General features: G+C 48.7%; 1 protein-coding gene across 4 annotated transcripts in view; it reads left to right on the forward strand.

Annotated features, from left to right (window-relative positions):
* Window positions 1-12,302, forward strand: part of PDK3 (pyruvate dehydrogenase kinase 3) — a 1,369,253-nt gene that overhangs the window by 525,738 nt on the left and 831,213 nt on the right. For all 4 annotated transcript variants that reach the window (XM_069637291.1, XM_069637294.1, XM_069637292.1 and 1 more), the window contains exon 5: window positions 10,304-10,393. In XM_069637291.1, coding sequence (XP_069493392.1) covers window positions 10,304-10,393 — 90 coding nt within the window. The remainder of the gene's footprint in view (window positions 1-10,303; window positions 10,394-12,302) is intronic.

Consider the following 12,302-nt stretch of genomic DNA (forward strand, 5'->3'; position numbering starts at 1 on the left):
AAACGGTTCAAGAGATGCGGACGATTTTGTGAATGTAGATTTTCAGAAATTAAATAATGATTCAAAATGGCAAAATTACACTTTTACAGGTTTAAAATCGGAGAAGAAAACACGATTCCTATGATGCAGTTCTGGACAGGTTCAAATGTTTTGAATCAGATTATTTTAAGCTAAGAGATTGGTTTTGCACAGTTCTGGCTAAGTACTCACACTATGAATTTGAAATGGTCCGTCAGGGTCTGGCCAGGTTGGGACTGGACTCCAGGCGGTTGGTTCTGAAGTCACAGCTATCTGGGTCAGCTCTGCTCTGCTGGTCTGGTCTGGATCTCTGCTTCTGCTCACAGCAATCTGGTCTGGTCTCTCTGGATACAGCACTGCTTTCTGGGTACTGGTTCTGTTCTGGATTCTGGAGTTCTCCGTCAGCGTGCTGCGCAGGAATTCAGTTGAATGTTGGAAAATGAATGTCCCTGTCCGGCTTCCAGTGGGTCTTTTTATGCCTTTTGGGAATGGGTGTGGATGCTAACTTTCTTTGCCCAACCCACTCACGATTTGATAGGTCAAGGATTTCTCTTTGACCTGATTTGAGAAGGGAGCAGTGAGTCAGAGTGAGTCATCTTTATGGCATACAGAAAGAACACTCCCCTTTGCTTTTACCTTAGAAAATAATGTTCATAGCTAAAGACATTTCACAGATACACAAGTGGTTGACATTACATATACACATCATATATCACATAAGGTAGTTTCTGTTCCAACTCTGATGTTTGTAAGAGCTTGGATTAAGAAATGACAACATTTTGTGTTTTTTGGTTGGTTTACCAATATTGGATTTTTACCAAAAATGACACAGATGTACCCCGCCTCTCTACACATATTCCAGTAAATTTTCATTTTTCTAGCGTGAACCCCGTGTCTGCTATCTCCATAATTCATGGGGTTTTGCCTCAGAACATGGTACAGAGTTCTAACACCTTAAAATGTGCACAGAAAAGTCACAAGAATAATGATAGTCATTATATAATTTTGACAAGTCTGTACTATGAATTATCCATCTTTTTAAAATTATGCTCTGGCCCAGAGGGGTGTGGTTTCCCAAAGCGCATGGTGGAATTTCTGGTTTGTCCACTTCCTCCAACTCAAGTTGCTCACAGAGGCACTGCCCCTCCCCGTTTCTTACAAGAGTAAGCCATTTACGACCCCCCCCTAATTTAACATTTGCCTGAGCCCAGGAAGGCTCATTGTTCAGTTTCCTGCAGTCCCCAGCTGCTCCTACCCTAATCCAATCAGAGAAGTGTCATCTCCCTTTGGTGAGGGCAGGAGAATGCAGGCCAGGCCTGGGAAGAGTGGCTGAGCAAGTTTCAACTCCTGTCAGGGGTATTTGCCAGGCTGAATTCAATCTCTTTAAGCCTGGCTTCAGCTAAATGTCACTTTTGTTCCCAGTTTTTCTTCATCCAAATCAAACTTACAATTTTTACACATGCAGCTAGAATGCTGATTCTTTTTTTTTTGTTTAAACTTTTATTTTTGTTGACAGAGGCAAAATGCATACACACACATCCGAGCAATAATCACAAATTTGTTGCATCTACAGGTGAATACAGAGCATATAGGCAAAATTATGATAACAGCGGTTGAATAATGACATATCACAGAGCACCAAGAAGACGAGCAACAATAGGGACGTCAAGGGGATTCATCCACAGAGGAAGTGTCATTTAAGCCAATCAAGTAGCTGTTGATTGTAGTCCATATGTGTCAAGGACGAGAGCGTACCGGGAGCATACCCAGAAACTCCTCACAGTTTCGAGACCAGGTGAGTAAATGTAACCATTTCTGGAATGCAGGGGGACTGGGGCTCCTCCAGCTTAGAAGGACACATTTTTTGGCTATGAGACAGCTTACATTTAAGAATTTAATAATGTCTACCGCTCCCCCAGCCCGCCACACTCCAAACAAAACCCCCATTGGATCAGGGTCTACCTCAGTGTCAGTGATCTCAGACAGTGTCTCTATGATTTTACTCCAGAATGCGGCCAGCTCCGGGCAGCTCCAAAACATGTGCAAGTGGTCAGCGTCCTCCGCGCCGCAACGAGGGCACAGCCGAGGATCGGAGCAAGCAAACCTAGACACTCTACCTGGAGTGTAGTACAGCCTATTAAGCAGTTTATATTGTATGGTGCGGTAGCGGAAATTTAGGGACACTTTGCTAGTATGGGAACACATCTTCTCCCACTGTTGGTCAGTAAGTACCAGTTGCAGCTCGGAGGCCCAGTCATCACGGGCCCTGGACGGAAGCGGAGAGGGCGAGGACAAGAGGAGCTTGTATAGTGAGGAAACCACCCCTCGGGCGCCACCCGAGTTGGCGATGTAAGCAATCGCGGGAGAGTCCGGGGGTTCGATGGGGAAGACAGGCCATAGATTTCGGAAGGCAGCGCGGAGTCTGTAGAACTGCAGGAGCTCCAGAACAGAACCCGAGTGCCCCGGCCTCCACGTCTGCAGTGTTATAAACTGTCCCTCTGGATAAAAATCGGTGAGGGCCCGGTATCCCATGGCCTCCCAATGGCGTGCCAGGGCGGTGTCATGCGTGGGTTCCAGCCCGGGAAACCCCCAGGCGGGGAGCCATTTGTAGTACGGACATTGCTCGTCGTAAGTTTTGAATATCTGGCCCCAAGCCTGTACCGTGGTCCGGACCGGATCAATGGGAGAGTCCGGCACATACTGCCGGTTAAGAATCAAGGACATGACATCTGTGCCCGCCGCTGCCAGAACCTCAAGTTTGACATGGGGACGAGGTGGAGGCCCAGGGTACCAGTAAGATGCGAACTGCGCCTGTGAAGCAGTCCAATATCGCAGCAAGTCTGGGGCTGTGAAACCCCCCTTGTCATAAGGTAGCGACATATCCGACCACTTTTTACGCACCGCGCCGGAGTGCCACAGGAACTGGGCAAACATTTTATGCAGATTCGTGAAATATTTCCTACCCGGCCAGACAGGAACATTACCAAATATGTACAACAACTTGGGTAGCAGGATCATTTTTACCAGCGAGAGTCTGCCGGCTAGTGATAGTGGGAGGGTACGCCAGCGCATGACTTTGGCCTCGGCATGCTCGGCTACTGCCTGGTAATTGTCTGTTAGGAGCGATTCTCTGGTGAGGGACACCTGGACTCCCAAGTACTTAATCCCATTTGGCCACCAACGGAGCGGGTACTCGGTGGTGGGCTGTATCGTGGAGATAGTGAGGGGGAGGATCTCAGATTTCGTATAATTTATTGTGAACCCCGAGTATGTGCCTATGCGTTAACGTCACGTAAGACCGGGTCCAGATGAACAGCTGGGTCTCTAATAAAGAGTAGCACATCGTCCGCGTACAGCGAAATGATCTCAGGGGAGTCCTTCAGCCGCACCCCCCTCCGCGCATGCCGCTCCCTGACGTAGTCGGCTATCGGCTCGATCGCCAAGGCGAAGAGGATCGGGGAAAACGGGCAGCCTTGTCGGGTACCTCTGAAGAGAGGGAACAGACCGGACGTCTGAGAGTTAACTCGCACCCTGGCCACCGGGGAAGTGTACAGTAACCTAATGTACGCTATCATATTGGGCTCTACCCCCATATTTTCCAAAACCAACCAGATGTATTTCCAAGACACCATGTCAAATGCCTTTTGGGCATCCAGTGTGACCGCAACCGCACTCGCCCCTTGATCGATACGTGCCATGATGTTAAGCAGCCTCCTAATGTTGTGGGACGTTGATCTTCCGGGTACAAAGCCTGATTGATCCTCGTGGACCATGTACGACATGACCGGGAGGAAGCGGTTGGCAATCACTTTGGCGAAGATTTTGGTGTCCAAATTCATCAGTGAGAGGGGCCTATACGATCCACACTCGTTAGTGGGTTTACCGGGTTTGAGCAGGACCGTGATGGTGGCCTCGCGCAGCGAAGGGGGAAGGGTGCCCAACCGAAGTGACTCGTTCCAAACCTCAAGCAGCCTGGGAGCCAAGATGGCCACATGCTCCTGGTAAACTCAGCTGTCAGCCCGTCGGGACCAGGTGCTTTCCCTTTAGGGAATTTAGATATAGCCTCAACTATTTCATCCAGCAGGATGGGGGAATCCAATTGATCCCTGGTAGCGGGGGAGACGATAGTCATGGGGATCTGCTCGAGGAGGTCACGCATTAGGGACTCACTGTGTTCGGGGGGTTGTGCGTACAGCTCTGAATAAAAGTCTGCAAAGGCCTCCAGAATATGTTGGTCAGACCACCGTTCCAACCCCAGGCTGTCCTTGATACAAGTTATCTGGGTTTGGCCCCACTCACCCCTGGCCAACGTAGCCAGTGTCTTGCCAGGTCTGTCCCCCTCTCCATATCTACGAGCCGCCTGTGGGCGACTGAAATATTGGACTTCCCTGGTGGCTTGTTCATTGAAAAATTGGAGTTCCTTGCTGATCTGGGATAGAGTCGGGGGGTCAATGGACGTGGGATGGGCGCTCTCAAGTTCGCGTAATTTGGCTTCAGAGCGGGCGAGGGCAGCCCTAATGGCCTTGAGGGCTCCCGCCTCCCTAGAGTTCAAAGTAGGACTGGATGTCGGACAGTATTTCAGCTTTAAATGCTATGTCCTGTAAGGCCAAAGACTTAAAACGCCAGGAGTTAATTGTAGGGGCGGGCACGCCCAAATCCATAGAGAGCCGGATTGGCGAGTGGTCCGACAGGGTGCGTGCCAATATTTGAGTTTCCGACACCCTCCCCAATAAGGAACTGGACAGGAAGAACATATCAATTCTGGAGGAGCTGTCATGCACCGAGGAATAATGAGTATATTCCCACGTCTGCGGGTGCATAACCCGCCAGGGGTCTTGAATGTCAAGGGCAATGGTGTGTGCAAGGAGCTTGCGCGCCGCACTGGAAAGGAGTCTGGGGGCCGAGCCGGTTCTGTCAAGTGTGGTATCTAAGATGAAGTTCATGTCCCCGCCCCAAATAATCTGCACCCCTACATATCCCAACAAAATGGAAGCAATCCGGTCAATAAAGTTGGGAGAGTCCACGTTGGGGCCATACGTATTAACCTGTAAATAGTCCCTGTTCGCTATTGCGCAGTGTAGGATAATGTAGCTTCCCTCCGGGTCGATATAGCTCTTGTGGAGTTCAAACTTAAGTGACCTGTGGATCATTGTCAATACCCCTCTGGCGCGGGTCGAATAAGCCGTGAAGTACCTGTGCTGACCCCATGCAGGCACGATGCACCTAGCTAGCGAGCCCCCACAGTGTGTTTATTGCAATAATAATATCTTGCAACCGTGTCTGTTGGCGTGGGCTATGATTTTGCGCGCCTTGGTGAAGTTACTTAAACCCCGGATATTCCAGGACATCACTGTTGTGGACATTACAAGAGACTAAGGTACATCCCACAACCGCCGTAGAAACCTACATAGTGAATGGGGAGAGCTCCCACGAGGGCGCCCTGATGTCGTGCGCTTTGCCAAACCGCCCCTGTCATTTACAATAGTGTTACCCCAAACCCCAACCATACCACCCCCCTCCCTCACGGGCCACCCACAACTTGCAGTGGAAATCTCCCCCCCCGGATGCACGCACCAGCAACTAACCCGACCAACACTAGGAAGGTAAGGGTCGGTGGGCAAAATCCAACAGGGATATGCCCTCCCCAGGCCCCAACTGGGGCCAACTAGCAGTAGCATCCAACAAAGCATAAACATTGCAATTGCAGTGAGGTGCGCTGTTGCCGTGTGGACGGCCATTTAGACATTGCGTAAGACAGCATAAGCTGTCAAATAACAGGTTCCTGCGGAATACAGAGTTTTTGTAGGGTCCCAACGCTAGTGTCCAACACCCAAGCCGGGCCACGGCCCGTAAAGTGTATTAAGGGTACCCAGACCGCATGGTTGATGATAGAAAATTGCCATTGACCCATGCATATTGACGGATTGCCAGTTAGGTGAAGCAGTGACAGACTAAACTACATCTGGTCAGTCAGCGCCGGCATGATCAGGCGCCGGATTGTGGAGTGGTATGTGAGCCTCGATGAATTTTGTCGCTTCATCCGGGACAGTGAAAAAGTATAGTTTATTATTGTGAGTAATTTTAAGACGTGCCGGGAACAATATGGCATACGGGACATTGCGTTCTCTAAGCAGTTTCTTAACACCAAGGAATTGGCGCCGCTCCTGCTGCACCGCAATCGAAATGTCCGGGAAGATCCTGATGGTGTGGGACTCGTGGCGCAAGTCACCCCTCTCGCGGGCCAGCCGGAGGATAAGGTCTCTATCCCGATAATTGAGGTTCCTGGCGATGATGGGCCTTGGGATATCCCTTGGCTTGGGCCGCGGAGACAGGGCCCTGTGCGCGCGCTCGACAGTGAAGTACGGTGAGAGACTCGGATTGCCCAGCAGATCCTTGTGTAGAGTTTCAACGGCGTCCTCCATGCGGCCCTTAAGTGCGTTCTCCGGGACCCCGATGATACGCAGGTTGTTCCTACGGGAGCGTGATTCTAGATCGTCACACTTGGCTCTCACACTCTTCATATCGCGCGACAGGGAGGCGACGGTGTTCTGCAGCACATGAATCTCGTCCTCGTTCGTGGAAATCCTACTTTCGGCCTCAGTGATTCTGGTGCCCGCCTGGCCCACTCGGGTTTTAAGAGAGGCAACATTGGCATTTATGTCGTCCAATTTTTCGTGGAACGAGGCAAAATTCTTGGCCATAGATTCCATAAGTGTGGTCAGATCGGGGGTTCTCGCCCCAGAGGGGGTGTCGCTTTCCGGGTCCTCCTGCAAGGACGATGCGTGTCCCATCTCCTCCCTCGGGACGGATTTGGCAAATTTGTCCATGGTTCCTCTCCCAGAGACCCCCTTGGTTTTATTAGGCATTGTAGATAGAGACACAGAGATGGCAGATGGCTGCTAGGGCAGACGACGGGGCGGAGGGTCCAGTCGTGAGATCCCGACAGTGAAAAGCCCAGGGTGCCGCGCCAAGGATACCCAGCTCCGCGTGCAGAAGCGGCAGGTAGAAAAGCCCAGGCCGATTATAGAAGCAGTGGGGCCGGGCAGGCTGCAGGAGAGTAGGGAGCCAGGGCCATGGAGGAGTCGACAGGAAGGGCAGCTAGCCCCAGCGAGCGAGTGGCTCCCCGATAATGAAGCCGGACACTAGTTGTTCCCCTCCAATCGTGTCGACGATTACTGAGATCCAGGCCCTCCGAGAATGCAGGCCACTCGGATGACACGCAGGGCAGGGTGAGGGCCCGGATTCACAGGAGCAGGCAGACAAGTGGATGGGGGTCCGCCCGGTGCTCCCCCCCCAGCTCCTCACCTCCTTAGTCCAGCAATGTGAGCCACACAAGCTCAGGGTAACCAGGCTCCCGCCAGTCGCCTAGACAAGATGAGGAAGAAGTGGCAGGTGGGGTCCCCGACCGGCCTCCACGCCGGGACAAACACTCAGGTGCCAACTGTGGAGGAGGAGGCGAGTGCACGCGGGTCCCGGCAGCGGACCTCCGCTCGATGGTGTCCTTAGTGGGCCGCCGCACCCGCGGCTGATGAAGGAGGGCATGGAGCGGGAGCCAGGCGCCCGTCAAGGCCCGGCGCGCCAACCGCCAGCAGGCCCAGAAGTCCTGTTTGCAGGCTTCCCGGGGCCGATTCGGGTCGGGATTGTAACAAGATTGCCAGAAGAGAAGGGGCAACAGCTCCACCAAAAATAAGACAGTGCAGGCAAAAGGAACCGCAGTTGATGGCGGATTTCAGCCGGAGCCACACGGAGCTCAAGAGCTAGGCAGCCATCTTGGGCTGCTCCACAGCGCCACTAGAATGCTGATTCTAAGTTCAAAACTATGACATTTAACAGTTGCAAACTATGTGACACTCAGCAGTAGGTCACTAATTTATTTTAAACATTTCGATATTAGTGGCTTTAAGTCCAATTTCACTTCAGCTGCTGACATCCACAGCTCAGCCAGTTTCATTATGAACATTATTTTGGGCTCTTTCCAGATTTTGTATGCACACAAGTCTACCTTCTGCCAAATGTCTGCTGGTGTTCATTGAGATTTTTGAATATCTTGCAATGTTTAAAATAGGCATTTTTAGCTTGCATTTCAGAGAAACAAAGGTGATTTCAAAGCGCTTTCTAAGCTAACCGGCACTGCTGTTTTTCCTTTGGCACACATTTCACCCATGGCACTCCTGGCCCATCAAGCTCGCACTGGTGGGTGGCAGGTCAGGGGAACATTTTGGTGTGCGCCGAAACTGCGCAGTTTTCCTGGATTCTGGCGCAATGTGGGCTTTTTCGGCCATCTTGGAATTTCTAAGACCATAGCACCAAATGTTGCAGCATAATAATACAAACGTGGGTCAGGACACCCAACACAGCGTAAAATTTAAAACTTTATTTGGGCAGGGAAGAAACCAAGGATACCGAAATTGGTAGTCCGAGATGACCGTATAAAATACAATCTTTGCCACGCAACTATCCTGCATCGTCACATTAAACTAGCTCAGAATCTGGTCATGGATAAGACGATATATATATATATATATACACACCACACACCACACACACACCACACACACACCACACATCCCCCACACACCCCCCCATCTTATAGAGGTCAACACTTGGCCCGAAATATGGTCCTGTTATCACTCCACCTCCAAATGTGTTAGAAATATGGACAGAGATGATGCGCCTTGAGATCCCATAAATTAAATTCAACACTGGTCCCATTGTGCTGGCGTGAATGCGGCCTTGAAGGAAGCTACTTCCACAGGTGGTGGTAGCCCTGGTGCATTATTCAAACATTCTGGAAGGATATACTGGCCAAAATCAGAGCAATAGTTCGGATACAATTACCTTTTGACCCACTTGTGATCCTTCTAGGGTGCTCTTTATAAGATAGGAGGATAGCACAGGGGCAACGTGCTGGTCTTGGAAGCAAGACCACGCAGAGCAGTTATCCCTACAAAATATCCCCACCAAAAATATCACCCTACATATGGCCGTTTGTCTCTCCATAGGCAATATTTTTTGGGGGGGAGGTATTTTGTGGGAGCGGGGGTGTCCTCTGCAGATTTTAAAATAATGCTGGGGTGTCCCCTTCAGGGTCCATGGGTCAATATCGCTGCAAAAATATGGCGATATTTTTGCGGGGATATTAACACCTGGAACCCGCAGAGCAACAGAGGTTCGAATCCCGGAAATGCGCTTAGAAACCGAAGTCAGGTACAGTATTAGGTGCATTTATTAAAAACAATTAAAATAAATAAATCCCGTAAATCTGGCCAAACGGAAACGCTAGACACCCAACTCTTGCTGGAAGACAGAATCCAGAGGGCTCCGTACTGGCACTATGGTGGATAAGGCTTTGGCACATACTTGTAGCCGAAAAGGTCACAGCATGTGTGAATAACCAATTGTCTAAATATATGAATGCTTGGCTACCATTGCTAGAAATTAGTCAGAAATCTTTGTCCCGGTCCTTCAAGCCTTACCTCCTCCTCAAGAACTGTCCCTCATTGTAAACCTTATCTAATGCGGAGATGGTCTCTTTCCAAGACAAGGGGGATGAGGATGTTTGGGGAAATAAGTTGTGAACACGTGTATAATAATATCGGATGTTCGCTTTGTACTGCATCCTTTGTTTAAATACGTTTTTTTACATAAAAAAGCATATAGCACATAAACGAAATGTAGCCAACGTTTCAACTACGAGATTTTAAGTTACTTGGGTTGTGCCAAGCAGCCGGGAGTCAACAAGGACCCCGAAACTGTCAGGGGATTGAGAACTCTTCATGTCCAGAGACGGTTGCCTGGCTGTTGACACGGGAAGAATACTGGCCCTCCGGAGAAGCTATGACGACTTCTCCATTGATGCAGTTTGAAAACCCAAATTACTTTATTGACCCGAGGTGTAACTAATCACTAATAAATCACATTGATGCATACATTGTGTTTCTTGACTTACTGAATGATGGATACCTACTTTGTGACATCAGCTACATGCCAAAACACAAAGGTCTGTACTGTTCAATGTTTGGAAGTGTCGGACATCTGTCTGTAGAAACCTTTTGTTCATCTTCATAATGGGTTTAAGTTGTTGGAGCTGTTTCGGAGAGTTGCAGGGGTTAATCGATTCATGCATTTTGGTTGGCTGAAACCAGCCCGACATTTAAAGACGTTGAATGGATGATTTTTGTAAATGAAATGTGTCATATGTAAATGGGTATGATGACATAGAACTGTACAAAATGCAACCTTAATAAAATAAAACATGCAATGATCGATTTACTTTTCTTTTAAGCACTTCTGTTTGGTGGTGACACAAATCCTGCCCATCCTAATCAGTTTGGAAGCATAGATCCTACTTGCAATGTAGCAGAGGTGGTTAAAGGTAAGGGCATCATTAAGACTTGTGTTTCATTTCTGAACTTTAAAATGTTGCCTTACTTAAGCTTGAGCACCATTTATTCCAGCAAATGTTGGAAAGGGTATGCATGAATGTCCTGTTAGCATCACAGAGTCTGCTGTTGAGAGGTTTCCTGGCAGCTGGTGGTGCAGACCTTGGTGGCATTGTGCATCAAAGATTGCAGAGAGGCATTGAAGAGTGCAGGAAAACCATTCATGTCTTGGGCACTTGCTGGTCATACTTCCATCTCTTTGGAATGTTTTCCAAGTCCCGGATGGGGGCACTGACCTGTTATGGCTGTCTAGGAAGCAACTGCATTGTATTATAGCAAGGACATTCTAGAAGGTTACTTAGAGGACTTCCAGTAGGGATTCCCAGGAGTATGCATCAAACCAACTTGCCAAAGGGGAGGTGAAAAAGGCACATAAATGATTCAGCCCATTATAGAATCTGCTCATTTATGCGCTGTGCTGTTCCCCGTGACACATAACTGCACTCTGCTATGAGCACCATGCATGCACTTGTGACATGGGACAGGCTAGTAGAGAAACGAGCAAAGCGGGAAGTGGGCGAATTGGAACTCGATTCAGATTTTGTGTTCGTTTTTGGTCACCCAATTAAAATATTTTGCAGAATATCCACCGAGGCCGAATTGTACTCCTGCCCCATTGTTGAAGGAGAACTGTTGCAACTGCACCCTCTGCCCCTATGTGCTCGGCTCCTATGCCTTGATTATTAAACTTCCTATTATTTTTTAGGACTTGGGCCCTGTTCATTTTGTTAATATTTGAATACCTGCAAAATGTATTACTTTCACTACCTCCCAGGTAAATTGGCTCTATCACACTATAAGTCAATCCTATAGTATACGCAATCTGCCCTGTCTGCCCAGGCCCAATCCCTCCCTGACATCTTTTGGAACCTGCATGGAGTGGATTTCTTTTGACAGTCAAAATAATCCTTTTTTCTAGCTTCTGAAATAAAGGCATATATCTAGTTTGGACAATATGGCCAAATAAATACACAGTAAAATTAAAGACATTTGGCAAACCTCTACAAAAACAGCAGTTAGCAAAACACAAGCACTATATTTTTGCAATTTCTTCCACAGTCAGTTGGTGTTATCAAACCAGTTTCAAAAATACTTTTTGTAAACTTTTCTACCCATTACACCTGGGAAGAGATGTGTTCAAAGTGCCTGAATTTGCAGACTGGTCTAAAATCCAGGCTTTACCACTTAATCAAAGTGTGTGCTCTCGGACAAATACTGTTTTCTCCCTATGCTTTATTTGCCAAAATTAGAAGTCTCTATATAAGGTATTCAGCTTACACTTTTGGTTGCTTAATGTTTTTTTTTTTTATAAAAAAGCCTCACTTCTAATATTCCCATATAGGTAAGTATTAACAGTGACAATTAATAAATATACTGTGTGTCAGTGAATTTGTCTCCTGCCTTACTCATTGCAACGTGTTATTAATTTAATTATACTTGTGAAGAGGAAGGACCTCTAGCTCACAACAACCGGCAGCCGGTTAACGAGAGCGGTCACGAGTCAGTACCCAAATGCGGTCGCGGTCACAAATTGCTTGAACGAGACCGCCAGACATGCAACCCTGGCCGAGACTCGGGAAGGAACGGCGTCTGCGGTTCAGAAATTGACCGCATGTCAGAACTTGACAAGGAAGCAAACGGCGGCCGCGGTGCGGATTCCGACCGCGGATCACACTTCTACAACGTGTCGGATGAAACCGATAAGAAACACAGCACACCCAATACGGCCACACGGACTTGGGGTTGGTCGGATAGCACGGACCCCGACCATGAGGCAGCAATAATACCCGCTCCCCGGGCCTGTTAGTTACTACACTCACCTGAAGTTTTTCCCAGCAACAG

This window comes from Ambystoma mexicanum, chromosome 7p (genome assembly GCF_040938575.1).
Source record: "Ambystoma mexicanum isolate Mex_15411 chromosome 7p, UKY_AmexF1_1, whole genome shotgun sequence".
NCBI lineage: Eukaryota > Metazoa > Chordata > Amphibia > Caudata > Ambystomatidae > Ambystoma > Ambystoma mexicanum.